Consider the following 20,777-nt stretch of genomic DNA (forward strand, 5'->3'; position numbering starts at 1 on the left):
CCTCCCCTATCTTCCTCCTCTCCTCTACTTCCCTTTTTCCCTCCTTCCTCTCCTCTACTTCCCTTTTTCCCTCCTTCCCTTTCTTTCTTTTCTTCAGCTGATCCTGGGGATTAGACTCAGGGCCTGGGTGCTATCTCTCAGCTTTCTAAGGCTGTTACCCTACCACTTGAACTCCAACACTGTCGTTTTGCTGGTGAATTAGAGATAAGAGTCTTCATCAACTTTCCTTCCAGGGCTGGCTTCAAACCAGGATCCTGAGAGCTCAGCCTCCTGAGTTGCTAAGATTATAGGAATGAGCCACTCGGTGTCTGCACAGTTCCTTTTTCTAATCATAAGGTCCAGTCTCTAGTTCATAATCATTCATCCGAGTCTACCATTCAGTGATCCGGCCCTACTAATGAGTCATGCAGTTCATAATAACAGTGAGCGTCTACTAGTACTTGACTGTGCCAGTCAGTCTGTTGTTTTGTTGTATTTGTTGTATCGTTTGGCCTTCCATTTCCATCACCTTCACTGCCATGACTTTCCTCCCAGATACTTTCCCCTCTCAGTCTGAATACAATAAATCACTTAGTTGTTTCTACCACTGCTTTTGGTGCCTTGCAGTCTATTCTCAACCCTCTAGCAGGAGTGATCTGTATCAATGTCAAATCAATCCAGGCCATTTTCTACTCCAAATTCTCCAATGGCATCTCAGTCTATTCAAAGTAAAGGTCAGTGTCTTTATAATAGTCTGTGCCATTTCATTACCCCAAGCTCTACTCCATGTTCCTCTGCTCTCTGATCAGGTCCTTCTCTCTGTGTGTATCTCCTGCTTCAGTTGCTCTGGACTTGTCATTGTTCCTCAAACACGCCGGCCAAGTTTCTTCTGTATGGTTCACTGGTGAAGCAAAGGTTAAGCACACATGTATTATGTCATAAAGGTTGGAGAGTGAAATTGGGTGTTTTAAACTATTAATCTAGTCATTTATTGGTGGTAAAATAAAAAAATCCAAAAGGTCTAGCTGTTTAGGTTAGAGGATACTGTCCACAAATTATGTTCACTTTTAGCTTGTTTATAAGCAATTCTGCTCACGATGTGAAATTGTCCCTCAGCTCAAGACTGACATAACCTTCAAACATAATGTTTTTTAAAAATTTTTCTAGGACAGTACTACAGTTTGAACTCAGGACCTCATGTTTACTCAGCTAGTGCCCCACCACTTGAGCCATGCCTCCAGCCTGGATTTTTGCTGGTTATTTTAAAGCTGGCTTCAAACTACAATCCTCCAGATCTCAGTCTCCTAAATAGCTAGTATTACAGGTGTGAGTCACTGGTGCCTTGTAAACATTATCTTCTTTACACACTCTACTGTTGTAAAGTGGTCATCATTAGGTAATTCACATTTCATAAAATGCTTTTGTGTTCTCCCTTCCCCCATGAGTACCAAGTATTTGTTCAGTATCTACACACTGCTCCACGCTGTATGGTAGACCTTAAAAATGCTAAGATGGAGACGGCCTTGTTTTGATCATTATAATGACCTTGAAAGTTTGGTAGGGCAAAGGTTTTATTATCCCCATTTGGGAGGAAGGAGATTGAGAGGGCCCTTGTACTATCACATAAAAAAATATTAAAGCTAGAACTTAACCTTAAGTTTTCTGCCTCTAAATCCAACCCCCTCCACTCCCCTCAGTGTTTAATACCATAATCAAATATTATGAGGCAAGCATTTAAAGCAAATGAAAATGTATGCAAATCTCAGTCAAATGAAAATGTCTAGGGCTGAAAATGTGGCTTAGTAGTACCACATAAACAGAAAAACTTGCAAGTGGCACTGTGACTCAAGTGGTAGAGTGCTAGCCATGAGCAAAAAATGCTCAGGGACAGCGCCCAGACCCTGAGTTCAAGCCCCAGGACCGGTAATAAAAAGAAAAGAAAATGTCCAAATCCCATATGAGGAGATGGTGACCATCGAAGGGCTCGGTATATAGCATGCCTGCAACAAAGTAGTAGATTTTTCAGGCTTGATTTGTAGTCATCTCAGGAAAATGAGAAGGAAGGGTCTAGAAACTCCTGGAGCTAGAAAGCTTATTCTATGATTTCTCTATGATTTTTCTTTTTCACAAAATTAGACATATCTGGGGAGGACTATCAAAAAGATTGAAATTATCATAAAGCCTTAGTTATTTCACTAGCAAAAATATTTTTTAAAATATCGACACTACTCCATGCATGTCAGGCGTGGGAAATTGAAATAAAGTTACCTGACTAGTACATTTCCTCCATTTGAATGATGATTGCTAGGGATTAGGTATAAATTCACAGGTGGCTGACGAAGGTGGGACAGGTAATAAAATAGGAAATACCAGATAGGGGATAAAGGAACAGATTCATGAACCCTTTGAAAGTAGACCATTTATACAAAACTAGAACTTCTTTACTGGCTTACTTAGTCCCAAATGTGGAATTACTTGTCATGCCTGCCATGCTCACAACCTGAGGGTCTTTCCATTTACCTGACTTACTCTTCAAATGGCTTTGATTAGTGAAGTGACTTTCTCAGCATCTAATCTATCCCATGACTTGTGATGCTGTCTGTAGTGACAGACCTGATTAATCAAAGTCTTCATCCTCTTTACCAGTATGGAGTCAAGAATGAACACATGACTCAATCCTGATCAAAGAGATGAGCGATGAGCTATATGCTGGTTTCTGGAGAAAAACTTTTTCAAAAGAAATCTGAAGGGATTCATTATATCCTCCTTACTGAATTGAAGGAACAACTGATTGCCCTTAGCAGTCATTCTATAACCACAAAAAGCATTAGATTGAGGATTAAATCTACATGATACCAAAGGAGTAAAAAGGGAAGGAAAATATTCAATGATAAATGGTGGGCTTACCAATCAAACCTGATCTACTTTTGGACTTCCTTTTAAGTTAATCAAATCAAAAGGGCTTGGAGGTGAAGGCTTGTATTTGTTCTGCAATGTGTTAGTGGGATCAGAGCAATTATATCATGATTCACTCACATAACTAGACAGATGTGAGAAGCATGGTCTTACTCCTTTTCACACATGGGCCTTTCAATGTTGGTCTGCTTAGGCTTCCTCAAGGCAGGATATGGTAGAAATTGTATCTTCTTTTACCATCTGACTTTGGCTATCATATGAGATTATTTCTGTTGTACTTGGGTGGTAGAGCCAGGTGTGGGGAATATTTTTCAGCCAAGGGCCATTTGGATATTTATAACATCATTTGAAATCCATACAAAATGATCAATAAGGGCAAATGGCCACAACAGTTGATAAGAAACATACAATTTCTGTCCTGTCATATACCAAATACTTTCCAGGCCCTTATATGATCCATGGCCTGAATGTCCCAGCCCTGAAAGTTCAAGGACTATATACAGTCCAGTTGTTGAAAAGGAGTTCAAAACACTGCGGACATCAGTTAAACTACCACACCAGAGAAAACATTTCTTATTCTTTGGCCATTTGAATTGTGTTTTCTACTCTTTGTGACTGATAGCATCTTAGTAACATAGTTATTGCATCTCAGCTATAAGTATCAGCATGACTTAAATGAACAGCTCTCAATCACAGCACCAATTGCCACACAGTTGCCGATAATTATTACTAGTCATTCAATACTGGTTTGAAATTACACACTTTCTTCCCTCTTTTCAAATCAGAAAAGAATAAAGCCTTATGCCTGTTATAGCATTTCACTTATTTTAGTTCTAGGATTTTAGTTTTAAAGTGTAAGGACAGTTTTATTGAGATGGAATTCACATTATAATACAATATGGTGGGCTTTAGTGTGTTCACAGAGTTGTGTGACTGTTAGCATGATAAGCTTTAAACATTTTAACCACCCATAAAGGGCATTCTGTAGCCATTATTAGCAGTCATTTTCAACTCACCACTCCTTCATCCTTTTCGCTTAGCCCTAGAAAATGCCTATCAGCGCTGTGTCTATGTATTCACCTGTCTGGACTTTCTCCACCCTCATCTCATGGTAATATGTATCTTTTGACTAACATCTGCCCAAGCTTGCCTTCCCTCAACCTTGCAAGCCTCTGATAAGCATCCTTTGTCCTGTCCTTCTATAAGATCAGCTTTTGCTAATTCCACATATTAGTGAGATCATAAAGTTATTATCTTTTTGTGCTTAGTTTACTTCATTAAACATGTGCTCCAAATTTGTCTATGCCATTGCATTATTCTTCAATGGGCCAGAATAGTATTCAATTATATATGCATATATATATAGTATATCTCTTATGTATATGTAGTATATATATAATTTTCTTTGTTAATACACCCACTTAGAGATTCCTAGGTTATAGTTTATCAACTGAATACATGATTTAAAGAAAGGTGCTTAAGTTGTAGGCTCCCTTGAGTCACACAAAGCCCTGGGCTTAAACTTAGCTTCTTGATCACTTCTATGTAATCTTGGAAAAGTTACTTATCTATAAAGTCACAATGGTAATATCAACAAATTCTTGCTGGGTGGTTTCAAGAGTAAAAATAAATACATATACATGAATGATTAGAGGAGACGGTTTGTCATGTAGCAACAATTGTCAGCCCAGATAATATCAACTATTTTCAACCAATCTAAAACACATTTAGGTACACATTTGGGTGGAACACAGGAAGTAATATTCAACGCTGTTCACAGTAATGTAAGTAGAAAATGCTTCATTCTACTTCCCAGTGTTTGAGAGTTGGGTGTACATGTGCGTGTGTCTGGCAAGGGTGTTGTTTGGCTCCTCTTGGCTCCTTTGCTATCCACATTGTAGTCACTATGTTCTCAGAAGAATTACTGTTATTAATCAGGCCTACACAATGAGATGAATAGTGGTGATGAGTTGGTCAGGCCGCCAAGCAAGTTCACGTTTTATTGGGAATGCCAAATTGTTTCCTAAAGGGATATTTTTTAGGAATAGAAGAGTATGCTTAACTGGCCCTCAAAGCCCCCCAATCTTGTCCTCTAAGTACTGTCGCCTTGCAAGGCAATATGATAGCTCTTTAAAAACCACTTCATGGAGCTGTGGCCCAGTTGGGCTGGCAATGTCTTTGCTTTGTTTATTTCTTCTGGTAAACGTAACCCTCATCAAGTAGAAAATGGATTACAGACCTCCCACATTTCTTTAGAAACTATCCCAACACCATCAATCCTCTCGTAAGCTGGAAAAGAAAGAGGGAAGCTAGCTCAAGGCTGGGAGTGGTGGAGAAAGAAGAAATGCCTGAAAAAGCAAGATTATAAAGTGTTTTGAGGACCCTCCTCATGTTCTAATTCATACAGAAATCAATGCGTCCTTTAAACTAACAAAGACATAAGTGTCTTTAAAAATATGTCTGGGATGTTTGGTTCATTGTCAACCACATTTAGTCATGAATTTTCCTTATGGATTTGGAACAGATTTAAAGGAAGAGGAAGAAAGCCTTGGCTTTCTTAACTGCCTGGGGATTTGGCTGGGCGTAGGAGCTTTCCTAAAACTCTGCTGAAAGGAAAAATTATAAACGACAGGCTTCAAATTGTATTTTAGATTGTGATTTTTGAGGTGTTTATAATCATTAACATTCAAAAGTAGCTTTCTGAGGAAAGCTTTTTGCTACTACTATGACAAGTAGGTAACTTTTATAACTACCCCCCTTCCAAATAGCAAGTAGAATTTTACTGAGAGTGAAAAAGCTTCATTCTCTAATTCACCATTAGCCCAATTCATGTTCCCTAGTGAATTATGACCCTGGGTCATTTGATATGGAACTCTGGGGACCTGGTGGGGTAGGAAAGTCATCATTGGAGGATGTGTCAGGGAACTGTGCTCTGTAACAAATAGTCCCCCCAAAACCATACCTTAAAAGAATAATGATCTATTTCTCAAGTATCTGCTAGTTAGCTAGAAATTAGCTGATCTAGTCTAGGCTATGGCTCTGCTTCATGGCTCTCTTGAGCTTCTTGGACCATCTCCTGACCCAGACAAATCTTCTAGCATTGATAGAAGCTCTAAGAGAGCAAGCAGAAATACTCAAAAGTTTTTAAAGGTCCAAGCCCAGAACTAAGAATCATACTTCCACTTCATTTTTTTTTTTTTTTGGTTGGTCGTGGGACTTGAACTCTGGGCTTGGGCGCTGTCCCTGCGCTCTTCAGCTCAAGGCAAGTGTTCTACTACTTGAGCCACAGTGCTACTTCCGGTTTTCTAGTGGTTTATCGGAGATAAGAGTCTCCTGGACTAGGATTCCTGCCCAGGCTGGCTTTGAAGCCAGTCCACTTCATTTTTTTTAACCAAAGCAAATCACGTGGCTAAAACTTGAATAAGGAGTAGGGGAAAAAACTCCATTCTTTCAGTGGAGAGAGCAAAGGGCATAGATACAGTGAAGGATAAAAGAAGTCCGGGGCCAATTCTGCTATTTACTAGAGAGAAGGGTTATGTCTGGGATAGTACTACATAGGATGTCTGTACTTATGACAAGTGAGTCTCTTTGGTATTGATGACCGCTGGCTATTATTGATTATGGTTGACTTGGTAATATTAAACACTCAACATTTCTTCTAGCATCTAATTTTGGTTCTATGAATCTTGCCAGGCAACTTTCTGGCAGCCTCCTAAATGGCTGTTCCTATGGGATGTAATGATTTTGCCATAAGATACAAATATTCAGGTACAACCATAATTCTATTCCTTATTCTGTCTTTATAGACAGGTATCCTATTTCCTAGTAGCTTGACAGGGCCTTCTTCAAATCAGAGATTTACTTAGTCTGCTAAAGCGTTAGCAGAAAGTTGGTTTCCCCAACTTTCTCAGCTTAAAATGGTAAGCTCACACTTTAAAGGCTGTGTGCAATCAGTCACTCTCTCTTGGGGTGATTGGTACAATTATTGTTCAGATTTCTATAGTATCTACATAGAACCCCAGCAATTCATTTTAATGGTGGAAGAGAAGGATGATATAAACAGCTTAATTGTTAAGTGGGGGCAACCAGGAATGTTGGGGAAGTCAGGGAGCAGAATTACTAGAATACTACTGATATATGAATGATACCTTGCAGAATTGTGGGAGAAACTAGTCATGTAAAGGTATGGAACCAGGACTGAAGAACTGGAGAAAAGTCACTAGACAGCCTTCTTGATGACCTGCTACAGGTACACTTCAAGGGTCAGACTTGCAATGAATTGAGGAAGCCAAGCACATCTAAGTGCTGAAGTGGTACCCAGAAGGGAAACTGTGGAAAATTCTATAGATAGTTGTGATCTCTAAGGAAGGTCCTCTTGTTAATAGAGCCAGAAGTTACAAAGAAGTACTAGATACAGGGATCAGAAGCTGCCAGCATCTTTGTTTCTGTCTTCTATTGCATATAATTGTGATGATCTTCAGAGAGTAACAGCTGTATTTTACTCTTACCTTCCAAATCCTCCCCAAATTGCTCTTTTCTTTTTGCCCAGTTGAACTTTGGGAGAAAGAATTTGGGGCAATGCAGTTCCAGCTGAAGCAAATTCACATGGCGTCCAGAAGAATGGACTTCAGGGTTGTCATTTCTTCCAGTCCATACAGAGTTCATCTGAAATAGATTTCGATGTTCCCCTGCTTCCCTCTTCAGTGGTTCTGGGGCCATTGCCCTGGAATCCTGAGGTAGTCACACAACCTGCTCCATGTGCTTGCACCCTCTTTGAGCCATCTTCTCAGCCTGGAGAATGATGACGTGACTGGGAGAATTCTTGATTGGTTGGTGTTTCTGGGTTCCTTCTTTAATTATTTCTTCCGTTGAAGCCACCCTAGACGCTGAATAGTTTTGTTTTGTTTTGTTTTTTAAAATTAGGCTTCTAGTAAAACTGTCAGCCTCTTGGTACTATACCATTTCGTTGGTAAGTGTGGTTTGGAGGATGGCAATTGTGGGGGAAGGATTTTGTGGAAAGATGCTAAGATGATTAGGTCACCATGATTGTTTTGCCAGTCCTGGGGCTTGAACTCTGGGTCTGGGCACTGTTCCTAGCTTTGCTCAAGGCTAGCACTCTACCACTTGAGTCACAATGTCACTTCTGGCTTTTTTTCTGTGATTAATTGGAGATAAGAGTCTCATAGGACTTTCCTGCTTGGGCTGGCTTTGAACCATGATCCTCTTAGATCTCAGCCTCCTAAGTAGTACAAAGTACAGGTATGAACCACTGGTGCCCAGCTTATGATTAGGATTCTTGATGGAGAATCTATGACCATGTATTTTCCCATTACTATCTTAGTAATACCTTAGGGATCTGGGAACCCAGGAAAGAAAATGAGGGGGGAGGGAAAGGAACTCATTCTGTTACGAGTATTGCCTTATTTATTTAACTGTGTCCTATAGACTAATGAGCAAACACTTTAAAAAGATATTTAAGAGACTTCAGAGCCTGTTTTTGTCTTTTCTTACTCTTAATATCTATCTATCCCTAATATCTACTCAATATCTCAGTCGTAATACCCATCTTTGTCTTTCCTCACCTTAATATATATTTTTTTCAGTCCTAGGCTTGAATTCAGAGCCTAGGCACTGTCCCTGAGCTTTTGGGATCAAGGTTAGTGCTCTACTAATAAAGTAACAGCTCCACTTCTGGATTTTTTGGTGCTTAATTAGAGATAAAAGTCTCACAGACTTTCTTTCCCAGACTGGCTCCGAACTGTGATCCTCAGAGCTCAGCCTCCTGAGTAGTTAGGATCACAGGCATGAGTTACTAGTGCCCAGCAAACCTTAATATCTTCTTTGGTAAAATTTCATATTCCATGTTTTCTCTACAATGCTTAGCTAGACCATATATTTTCTAGATGTTTTATGCGGTCTATATATCATCATTCATGACAATGCTGATGCCAGTAAGTAAACCTCTCTAAAAAGGGAGAGTAATTTTTTTTTTTACTCATGTCACAACTGAGTGAAGGCTAGTGGTCAATCAGAAGAGCTTTGTTTCATGAAATCACCAACACATAGATTTCCATTTAGGTTCATTATGGTATCAGCTTTAGCAAGGGTCCGCTTGCTTCAGTAATGCTCTAAGGTTAAGGAATGGTAAGAGGGAGAGACTAGAATGAAGGCTCATTTAGTTTTAGTTGTCTAGATCCAGAAGTGAAATCATATCTGCTCAATTTCCATTGGTTGGAATTAGCTGTCTGGACTTACCTAGATGCAAAGGGAATGAGAAAAAACAGTTGCATGCCCAGCAAGGGGAACTGACATTTGGAGAGCAACTATGAAACTATTGAGACATCACTTTTTTTTTTTTTTAGGACTGCATCTGTTATAATGCAAGCACTTAAAAATGTTTGCAGAACAAGTAAATGAAATAAATGAATAAATCTTCATACAATTCTGATTTTAAGTTTTTCTAAGGCAGAAAATAGGAAGGACATTATTTGGAGGAAAGCTGAAATTTCTCTACCACACCCTATTCATATGACTATGAGTATGAAGTTATTTTACAGGTACTCTGAAAATCTATTCCCTTGAAGATATGTTTATATTCATTCAGAAAATATTGGAGTGCTTTGAACCTGTTGTGTGCTATGCCATATACATAGTAAAAGTAATCATTCCTGCTCATTGGCAATTCAAACTCAGGAACTTGAATGTTCAAGGCAAGCTACTCTACCATTGAGCTACATCCCCAACTCAAGAATCACAATGATCATGCAGTTCCATGATAGTGATATGTGTGGACTGTGGCAGGAACACTGAAAAAGGGCACCTGACTCAGCCAGGAATGGGCCTTTTAGGCTTCATTTTCCAGAACAAGGATACTTTAGCTGAATGAACATGAGATTGCCAGTTGATGCTAATATGTACTAATATGTACAATTTTGACTATTTAGGAGAGAATCATCAGTCTAGTATGTCACAAATGTGTGGCAAAGGATAATTGGAGTCAAGACTGGAGGGAGAGCCCTGAGCTGGTTCATGAAACACTTGTAAAACTGGGATGAGTGAAGAAATAATGAACAGAAATTATAGATGGAGATTACATGATGTTTCTTCCTTGGATGAAAGAATTGATACACAGTCAAATGTAAACAAAACTCATGCCATACCTATTTTTCTCCATAGATTCACTGCAAATAATATATGATTGATAACATTAGGAAGCAAACAAAGACTGTTCAGTGTTGCAATGATAATTCTATGGTAAGAGATTAAACACAAGCAAAGAAAGGCACAATAACACTCATTCATCTCAACATAGCCTTGATATGAGAGTAGAGCAGAAAAGAAGCCCATTCAAAGAAAAGACAGGAAGTGATTTTGTGGTTTTGCAAAAAACAAAAACCTCTTGTCAACAGAGAGGAGTCTTCTAAAACAAGCTTGTTTTAGATGGACTATGGGAAACACAACAACTAGGAATAATTCCTCTAGGTCCTGCCCTCAGAACTTCTCATCAGTGAGCATTGTTAAAATTGGTCAGCTAGGGAACTAAGTACTTAGCCCAATTCAGTCAGTAGTTATTGAGCACCTATGTATGAATTCTTTCTTCATTCATTCAACCCATTTGAATGACACTTTTGTGTCATGATCTATATAAGATACTACTAGGAAGTAAAAAAGATAGGCAAAGAATAGATGGTATTGTCCTTGCAAAACTTCAACTAATATATGAATTGAAAGGTTTCTAACCAAAGATATGCTGTACTGAAGGATTAAATTACAACACACATGCACGTGTGCCTGCCCCCCCTCCACACACACGCACACACATATACATATACACTGTAATATTATTTTAAAGTTATAACATGAAGATGATACCATCTATATCAGGATTAAATGAGATGATTCATGTGACAGCTTTGTGTAAACAATACAGAACTTTGCAAACATTGGTGGCAAATTATTGAAGATGAATATGTAAGAACTTTCAAGCAGTGTTTATTAAAGTGTGCTTGTTGAAACATTAATGTCCAAGGGTGGTAACTGACATTTTGCAAGAAGAAAATTCTGTGGTTAAGTTTGAGAAAGGTAAGATTAAGGAAAGTAAAGCATGAGTCTTAGGCCTGTCAAATGTGAATGTGTATTGTGAATATTAAGGAAAGCAACCTTTTGTATCTCTTTCCCCCAAAGTATTGTGATCATCTCTGTATGCCCTAGCATGCAAGACTCATTTTGAGAAGACAGCCAGTAGCCTTCACTACAACAAATCCATCAGCTTTTCAAAAACTGAGCTATTCACCATCAGGTAATTTAGAAATTCATGGGCTGGGAAGGTGGCTCAGTGGTAGAGTGCTTGCCTCGCATGTATAAGGCTCTGGATTCGATTCCTCAGCACCACATAAGCAGAAAAAGCCGGAATTGGCACTGTGGCTTAAGTGGTAGAGCGCTAGCCTTGAGCTGAAGAGCTGAGGGACAGCACCCAGGCTCAGAGTTCAGGCCCCACAACTGACAAGAAAGAAAGAAAGAAAGAAAGAAAGAAAGAAAGAAAGAAAGAAAGAAAGAAAGAAAGGAAGGAAGGAAGGAAGGAAGAAAGAAAGAAAGAAAGAAAGAAAGAAAGAAAGAAAGAAAGAAAGAAAGAAAGAAAGAAGGAAAGAAAGAAAGAAAGAAAGAAAGAAAGAAAGAAAGAAAGAAAGAAAGAAGGAAAGAAAGAAAGAAAGAAATTCATGCAACTGTTGCCCAAGTAAGGTGTTGAGATGTCTGCTAGGAGCTGCATAAAAGAAAAGGGCCAGCCAACCTTTAGTCAGAGTTGGGATTCCCACAGAGAATGGATGTGGAAGATGTGGATACGTTTAATATTCCTTCCAGGACACTCACTGGTGACACACTAGTAGCAATGATAAAGCAACAAAAGTGAAGAGACGCGTGCTGAGTCTGAAAGACTCTACAATTAGACGTAAAAAAAAATAAAAACACTAAAAGTCAAGTGACAACATAAGGTAATTTCTCCACTTTGAAAAAGAAAAAGGGTTCAGGACCATCTCTAGGAAAAAAACAACTGTTTTCTTCCTGCACATCCAGACAAGTTCATCAGGGTAACAGCTTTCCCTTTGCCCCTTTCGTACCTCTAGTCTCCCTTGTGATTCCCTCAGCACATCCCAAGCTCTGTCTCATTTTTAAACCTCCCTGCAGAGAGCAACTGAGAGCAGCCAGGACAGGAGAACACCGCGGTAATGCCCTTCAGGTGGACCAGCGAGGCCCCGCCCACTTTCCCTCCGGAAGCAGCGCGGATGAGGAGTTGGGGCTACCCGGGACACTGGGGTGGGGGAAAGTGGGCGGGGAAGGGTGGAAAATACAGTGGAGGCTGTCTATCAGGGTGGTGGTGTGCTGGGCGCGGAGCTAAGAGGGCACTAGAACCTGGAGGGACCCGGCTGTCCCGTGGCCGGACTACCAGGGGGCGGGGCAGATTATAAGGGTCTGAGAAATTTGAGGGGCGGGGCTACCAGGGGAGGGGCGGACCGAAGGGGAGGGGATCTGAGGATCCGAGGGGCGGGGCTATCAAGGGCGGGGCCGATCAGAGGGGAGTTTGAGGAACCTGAGGGGCGGGGTTATCGGGGGCGGGGCTATCGGGGGCGGGGCGGATCTGAGGGGGGCTGAAGAACCTGAGGGGCGAGGCGCGGTTGCGCGCTGGGTGCGGCGTTCCCGCCCGCCGCGAAGGCTGAGCGTTCACTACCTGGAGCAAGCAGGTAACTCGCGGCTGTCCGGCGGCGCGGCCTGAGCGCGTGGGGTGGTGGCGCGGCGGGGCGGCACAGCGGGGCTTTCGCGAGAGCCGCGCGCGGAAGAGCGGGGAAAGGGCCGCGGGACCTCGGCGGGGTCGAAGCCGCCGCCGCTCAGGTGCGCTTCTCCGGGCCGCCGCCGCCGCCCTCGCCCCGCGGCCGGGGTGAGGTGTGGGGCGCTGGCTGTGGTGGCCGCGGTCTGTCGGGGCGTCGCGGTTGTCTCCTCTCCAGATGTCGCCGTGGCTGGGAGCGCGCTCATTCCCGGCTCCTCCCGACGCCTGCCCTGTGAGGCCCGAGGGATGTTTGGGGGAGACCTCGGCCCTGGCTGGCGGACCCCGGCTCTGCGCGCGGACCACGGGCCGCCAGTGGCTCGGGACTTCGGAGGACAGGGACTTTGGGTCCCCTCGTCCGGGCGAGGTTGGGAGAGAGCTGCGTTTCTGGAAGTTTCTGGAACTTCGGGGAATGACCCCAGAGTGTTAAAAGGCCGCTTTCCCATGCAAACCAAACTGCCCTCTGCCCAGCCAGGTGTTAGATTTAACATCTACCTCTTCCATGTTTTCCTGTGCTGTGATTTTCTTCAAAAGCTGCTCTACCTAGGTCTCTCTAAAATCGATTCCTGTTCTACATAGGAATATAGGATGGTTGTCGGATTGTGTGACATCTGGGGACAGACAAGAGAGGGGCCAAGCCAAACATTGATCCCTTTAGGATATTAAAATCAAGTATGTAAAAGGATTGCTTTTGTAATCACATTATTCTGGTTCTCACTGCTGGTAGGCAGTTCATTAGAGTCATGTTTTTCCTGGAAAATGCGGAGAATTAAAGTCCAAAACTTCATTTCCCATTTTGATAGGCAATTTCATCTTGGTATAAAAGTGCTTTATTGGAAGGGAATGTTAGTAATGCCTGGCTTTAGAAAAAGAATCGAAGATACTTGCTTTTTAATTTGGGGGGGGGGAGTTGTAGTTTTTTTTTTTGCTGATGAGTATTTATCCTTCCTGACTGGTAGGGAAACCATAGTACCAATTTGTTGGTGTTTTTTAAAGCCGTTTAACGGGGTGGGGGGGGGGGGTGGGGGGGGAGGGTCGGAAGCCCAAATCCCCACATTTTAAAGTATGTCTTGGATTCCATTTGCTTCACTAGAATTATAACTATTCAGAGTAAAACTAATTGAGAGTTCAGTTCAGATTAAAGAAAATGAGATTGCAATTCTTGTAGGGCATCTATTTGAGCTGGCTAGGTAGCAGTTGGATTTATTGGTAACAGGTTTTTCTGAAGTCAGGCTCCACTCGTAGATGGGTTTGTGGTGGTTAAGCCTGAAGGGGTGAAAGAAATCGTTGAAATGAGTATAGAATAAAGAGAGGGAGACCAGGATTGGTAGAGACAGATGAAGAGATTCAGTGATCAGGAACATTTAGAGACTGTGGAGCTCTGGAAACTGATTTGGAGAGGAGAGTTATAATAAGGAAAGTCTTATCTGGAAGTGATATGGAGTCTGGAGATCAGGAAGTTAGGACCTGATTGTCTATTTGCTTTGGGAGTTAGCTTTGGGGGGGGGGGGGCAATTGGCCTCAGCAAACACAATTTAAGTAGAAAGGTAGAAGCTAAATTTGAATGATTTTGAAATACAAATACAGGTAAAGAAGTAAGCCGAAAGTAGAATTTGTAAATGAGAAAAGCTAGGAGAGGCGACAGCATTGTTAGTAGAGGGAACCCCATAGTAAGATTGGAAAAAAAATAGGAGTACAGAATAGCTTAGGTCAAAGTTCATGGTCTGCTAACATTGTTAATTTCTTGTGGTTAAATCTTAAAGGTGAGAACAGTAGTTGAGTATATTGAATAGCACTCTTGGTTAGAAAGGTATTTTATCTGTCCTCACCTAAATCATGAATGTCATTTTTAGTAGTGTTATAGTGTAGTGGGGTCAGGTGTTTTTACTAGTGTTTAAGTCACAATTCTAAACTGTGTTGAACTATACTCTGATATTCCTACCTTGTAAGCCCTTTAATTCCTTCTGGTATGTTTCAAAAGTCCCTCTCAAAATCTTATGCTGAGGGGCTGGGAAGGTGGCTCAGTGATAGAGCGTTTGCCTTGCATGCATGAGGCTCTGGGTTCGAGTCCTCAGCACCACATAAGCAGAAAAAAAAGCCAGAAGTGGCGCTGTGGCTTAAGTGGTAGAGCACTTGCCTTGAGCTGAAGAGCTGAGGGACAGCACCCAGGCCCAGAGTTCAGGCCCCATGACCGGACTAAAAAAAAAAAAAATTTTTATGTTGAAGTTGACATTTTGACTAAATCAGAACAGCAATATATAAATATCAATTATGACATTGGCTTCGATTGGGAAAATGTTCTTAGTTTAGAATGTGTGTAGTGAGTTTTACTTCACTCTTCATTTTGTTGTCCTAAAATTAAGACCAGTAATTTATTTAGTGGAATATATTTCTTAGGAATAGGAAGAGAATGGTTAAAATAGATCGGAATACCATGTGTTGGTGAGGCTGTAGACCTGGGACACTCATATTGTGCTGGTAGGAATGTAAATCAGTAGCATCTTTGAAAGAGTTTTTTTTTTTTTTTTTTTTTTTTTGCAATATCTACTAAATTGAGACATGAATAAACTATGGACTAATATATAGCAAACAAAATTCTAGAAAATGGAAATTCATCTAACATACCAATCTGTATGCCAGTGATTACTTGGCCATGGGTTGTGAGAAAGTAAGGAAGGATAGATTAAAAGGAGGCTTGATGCAGCTTTTTGGAATGATGCATATATTGATATGCTTGGTTGTGATGATACTACTCCAAAATATGCATAAATGACTCATTTAATTGTATGTTTTAAACTTTGACATTTGTTATAGGTCAGCCACAACTCAATAATGCTATAAGAAAATATTTGAATGGAAGAAACCACATCATGTAAGTATATTTACTGTTTTAAAAATACTATAGTTACCTGAGGTGGATAAGATTATGAGTAATTTTAATTTTCTTTATTTTTTTTTACCAAAATCATGTATTGTTATTCTGTTCTATATCTATCAATTAGAGCTGTTGAGTTCCAGCTGTAGTCCTAGCACCATACAGTGTGCTGAGTGCTAAGCAAGAGAGAGAGAATACAGATTATTTCTTGATAGTTCACATGGGAAATAGAACAATTTTATGAAACACCAGAAAAATGTTCAGCTTCTTTTAAAAATTATAGTGGCCTTTAGAGATGAAACAAAATTAGTTTGATCTGGGTGATTAATGAGTGCCTCCTCTAATATACTGGCCTTTGAAAATATATACATTTTTTAAAAATTTGCATCAGTTACAAGATAGGCTGAAAAGATGCCATTTATGATACCCAAGCAAATAATGCAGGCATACTGAATAAGACATGTTAAGAATTTATATAAGGGTAACTAAAAATCTCTTGAAGGTGCAAAGATAGACTTTAACAAATGGAAAAAAATACTATGTTGTGGGTAAGAAGACAATATCCTTAGAGGTCAGTTTTTCCAAAATTTATAAGTTTAACATGACTCCAATGAATGTATCATCAGATTTTTCCTTTTAAAGCTAGAGCAGATTCCAAAAGTAATTGGCAAGAATAGCTGAGAAAATACAGCAAGTGAAAGAACAGTTAGGATGATTAGTCCAGATATATGGTTTTTATTTGTTTGGGTTTTTTTTCTGCCGGTTGTTAGGCTTGAACTCAGGGCCTGGGTGCTGTCCCTGAGCTCTTTTGCTGAGGGCTAATGCTCTACAACCTTGAGCCATAGCAGTTGGAGATAAGAGTCTCTGGGCCCAGTATATTGGATATGAACTTTACAACTTCGGGGAGGGGGTGAGGGAAGGGATAGTGGGAGAACAACAAGGGAGGGGGTAACACGGTTCGACAAGAACTGTACTCATTGCCTTACTCATGTAACTGTAACCCCTCTGTATATCATCTTTACAATAAAATAAAAAATTTTAAATCCTTCCATAATTAATAAACCCATAAATCAGGGGGGAAAAAAAGATTCTAGGGAGTTTTCTGCCCAGGCTGACTTTGAACCACATCAGATCTTAGCCTCCTAAGAAGCACAAGTGGCTGGCTCTGTTACATGCTTTAAGCCTTTAATTAAAGTGGTATATGTGTACAGGAATAGATCAACTGAAGAAAAAAGAAAATGCAGGAAAAAAAAACTTAATTGCATATGGAAATTTAGTGTGATAGTAAAGGAAGCATCCTGACATCAGTGGAGAAAGCATGACATTTTTATGTTTTTGTTTTTTTTTTTTTGGTCAGTCATGGGCCTGAACTCTGGGCCTGGGTGCTGTCCCTCAGCTCTTCAGCTCAAGGCTAGCACTCGACCACTTGAGCCACAGTGCCACTTCTGGCTTTTTCTGCTTATGTGGTGCTGAAGAATTGAACCCAGGGCCTCAGGCATGCAAGGCAAGCACTCTACCACTGAGCCACCTTCCCAGCCCGCATGATATTTTTAATATGTGATACTGGGAAAAGATAGACTTGATTCATTTCTCAATTTGTGTACCAAGATGATTACAAAAATCCACATTAAGTACTATAAGGAAATACATGTGTTTATAACCTGTAGATGGAGAAAACTGAATTGATTCAGGAACAAAAAGGAAAAACATAGATGAGTATGATTACTTATGTATATGCTTATATATCCAAACTCTAAAACTTCCTAGGTGTCAACGTATGTGATTGGGCAGTCCATACCATGAAATTATCTCATGTATAAAATTACCTTCCAATTTTATAGATGTAGAAGAAACACAATTAAATTTCAAGGTTATACTTGGTTTCCATACCCAAAATAGCTGCAGGACTACCTACAGGTAGTCCAAAATTCTAAGGTTTCCAATATCCTAAATGTGTCTAGTCCCAAGCATTTCAAATAAGGGATATCTGTATTTATTAATATGTTTGCATATAGTATATACACATGTGTACACATATATGCATACACATGTACTTTTCAGAGCAGAAAACACAGTAATCAAAAAAGGCATGATACACTGGAAGAATGTCACATATGATGATGAGTGAGTTAATATCTGAACAATATAAATACTAAAAATCATGAAGAAGGGCTGTGAAGGTGGCTCAGTGGTAGAGTGCTTGTCTCGCCTATACAAGGCCCTGGGTTTGATTCCTTAGCACCACATAAACAGAAAAAGCTGGAAGTGGCACTGTGGCTCAAGTGGTAGAGCGCTAGCCTTGAGCTGAAGAGCTGAGGGACAGCACCCAGGCCCAGAGTTCAAACTCCACAACCAACAACAACAAAAATAATTTTTTTAAAAAAAATCCTGAAGAAAAAGTCCAATGGATTTAAGAAAAGATGAGCAGGAAATACTGAACATAAAAACATTGGTTAGATGTTTCCTTTTCCATGTCAGATGGGTAATGTGCCCACCTTGTAACAAGGTTTAGAGCGAGGCACATGCCACATGAGGACCCATTTATCATGCTTATGAACTGGAAAAGAATCATGGTTAGTTTTGTATTAGAAGATACATAGGCAAAAGTCCAGTATTTAAACAACACATTTTGTTGATGGCAGAAACAAGTACTGCTATTGAGAGTGAGAAATGGTATCACTTTAGGGAGAAATTTAACAACACAAGCAAAATCACACATATATACCTACTGCCCTCATAGCTGATTATCTTATAGCTCTAACACCATTATTTCTAATAGCAAATGAGTCAAGAACAAATCTGTTTTTAACAGAACTATAAAATTGAAGCCTTAGGGGAAATTTGACCACTGAGTAGTTGTCCATGTTTGTTTTATAATGTCATTGTGATTTTCTTGGAAAACTTTTAGAAATGTTTAATATGTTGTAATCTATTACAGATACTGTTTTAGTACCTCATGTGATGAATGCTCAGCCAATCAGAGCCTCACAAAGTTAACTCCTGGGTCCTCCTGCCACATATTTTAAAGATTACTACTTACATACTTATGGATGAAATTATCTGATTGGAATTTATTTCAGAATAACCCAAAGGACAGGGTAAGTGGGGAGGTGGTGATGAAATAAGATTTGCTATGACTTGATAATTGTTTAATCTGGATAATTTGAGTTTCATGATCCTGTATTCTTTTGCATATGTTTGAAATTTACTACAAAAATGAATGTAGGGGCTGGGTTCTGTCCCTGAGCTCTTTTGCTCAAGGCTAATGCTCTACCACTTGGAATCGTAGCACCACTTCCAGTTTTTGAGAGATTAATTAGAGATAATGGGGACTTGGGGACTTTTCTGCCCAGGCTAGCTTCAAACCACAATCACCACATCTTAGCCTCTTGAGTAGCTAGGATTACAGGCAAGAGTCACAAGTGTCTGGCTCTGCAACATGCTTTAAGCTTTTAATTAAAGTAGTATGGGTTTAAATACAGATTTAAGTGGGTATAAATGAAGAGAATACATTTGGAACAAAGACACTGAATCCAGGGTGGAAATTAGACATAAAGTTTGTATATACCTCTTATTCCTGGTAAGTGTAAAACTTGCTCCTTTCAATTGCATTGTGTCTCATTAGTATTGTCTATCTGTATGAGACACGTTTTTGTTTAGTTGATTGGTTTTTGTGTGTGTGTGTGCTGGTTCTGGGACTTGAACTCAGGATGTTAGCTCTGCCCCTTGAGCTTTTTTGCTCAATGGTAGTGCTCTGCCACTTGAGCCATACAGTTCCACTTCTGGCTTTTTGTTAGTTAATTGGTGAGATGAGTTTCATGGACTTCCCTATCATAAAGTGTGTAAATATCTGTTTATTGGCCCTAATACAGGACTTTAGATTATCAAAATAATTGGTCTTGTGAAAATGAATTTTTTTCTTGAACTTTTTATGTGTGTCTGATTTTCTTTCAAATTTTAGATGCAGAATTAGGTATATCAAACGTGTTGATGGGATTTTTTCCAGGTTTTAACATTGAAATTTCTTGTTGGGTAATTTTTAAGCATTCCATTTTTAATAACTTACAAGGATCTAAATGTTATATAAAATTATATTTGGGAACAGTATTTTCCTTCTTAAATCTTCAGAGCTCAAATTATATATTACAAAAATAGATAATGTAATTTATTTAGTGGTATCTAATGACCTCAAGCATAATGGTTTTAATTTGCTTTCTGTTCTGTCAACAGGTTGATATTAAAATTGAAAGTTTATTGGATATTAGAAATTGAATGTAATGGCAACAGAATTTATCAAGAGTTGTTGTAGAGGATGTCTCTATGGTGAAACAGAAAAGCAGAAGAGTAAGTTTTGATTTCAGTGCACATTTACTTAGTGCCTTTGTTTGTGGCATTTTGTATTATAAAGATAAATTAGGGGTTGAGCACCATAGTTCAAGTCTGTAAGCCTAGCTACTTGTGAAGCAGAGATTGTAAGGTCACAGTTTGAGGCCAATTTAGGTAAAAGTTCATGAGATTCCATCTCAACAAATGACTTTATATAGTGGTGCATACCTGACATTCCAGTGACACAGGGAAGTATAAGTAGAAAGATGAAGGTCTAGGCTAGCCTGGAAATGAATCAAGACTTTACCTCAAAAGAAAAAGAAATAAAAAAAAGAGGAGCTTTAGTTATGGATCAAGTGGTGGAGCATCTACCAAATATGAGGCCCTGAATTCAGTTCCCCAACCCCCCCAAAAAAATTAGGAATATTTTCTAAGTTTGTTGGAGGGATAGAAATAAGGCATACTAGGTTAGTATTCTAGAACTCACAAATCCTGTGGTGCATAGTGAAAAGACAGAAGTCAACCCAAAAGACACACAGGACATCAACATAACTATAAAGAAAATGGAAAGAAGATTTGCTACGGAAGCCTGAATAGGATATTAGCAGAAGAAAGTAAGAGAATGGACAGGTATATGGAATAATGGATACATATAGGAAGAGAGGTGTGTTAAGGGGACAAAATGTACTCTGACAAATGTTTTGGTATAGAAACAAATATTCAATTTATGTCTATAGTACATTTCTATGTACTATATAATACATATATGTACTTTTTCAAGTGAGGAAGAAGCCCATAAATTTATTAAGATCCACATTTCTCAATCTCTAGAGATTTTGTTAATGCTCTAGGGTTATGATTGGA

At 39.7% G+C, this 20,777-nt stretch overlaps 1 protein-coding gene, 1 long non-coding RNA gene and 1 pseudogene across 4 annotated transcripts in view; 1 reads left to right on the plus strand and 2 right to left on the minus strand.

Annotated features, from left to right (window-relative positions):
- The window catches only part of LOC138831484 (uncharacterized), a 36,025-nt gene that overhangs the window by 5,906 nt on the left and 9,342 nt on the right, over positions 1 to 20,777 (minus strand). Inside the window, exon 2 of the long non-coding RNA XR_011373338.1 lies at positions 751 to 880. This is a non-coding gene — a long non-coding RNA (uncharacterized lncRNA). The remainder of the gene's footprint in view (positions 1 to 750; positions 881 to 20,777) is intronic.
- The window catches only part of LOC138831482 (tandem C2 domains nuclear protein), a 38,046-nt gene continuing 29,814 nt past the window's right edge, over positions 12,546 to 20,777 (plus strand). The window contains exons 1-4 of one of the 3 annotated variants that reach the window (XM_070028540.1): positions 12,546 to 12,632; positions 15,527 to 15,584; positions 18,526 to 18,685; positions 19,818 to 19,931. In XM_070028540.1, the coding sequence (XP_069884641.1) occupies positions 19,865 to 19,931 (67 nt within the window). In that variant the 5' untranslated portion in view covers positions 12,546 to 12,632; positions 15,527 to 15,584; positions 18,526 to 18,685; positions 19,818 to 19,864. Of the gene's footprint in view, positions 12,633 to 12,712; positions 12,781 to 13,294; positions 13,385 to 15,526; positions 15,585 to 18,525; positions 18,686 to 19,817; positions 19,932 to 20,777 lie in introns of those variants that run through there. The other 2 variants (XM_070028542.1, XM_070028541.1) reach the window with 2 other exon arrangements.
- LOC138831500 (small nucleolar RNA U13) lies at positions 18,060 to 18,156 on the minus strand (annotated as a pseudogene).

Source organism: Dipodomys merriami, unplaced genomic scaffold, assembly GCF_024711535.1.
Source record: "Dipodomys merriami isolate MVZ:Mamm:240054 unplaced genomic scaffold, mDipMer1.0.p SCAF_198, whole genome shotgun sequence".
Lineage (NCBI taxonomy): Eukaryota > Metazoa > Chordata > Mammalia > Rodentia > Heteromyidae > Dipodomys > Dipodomys merriami.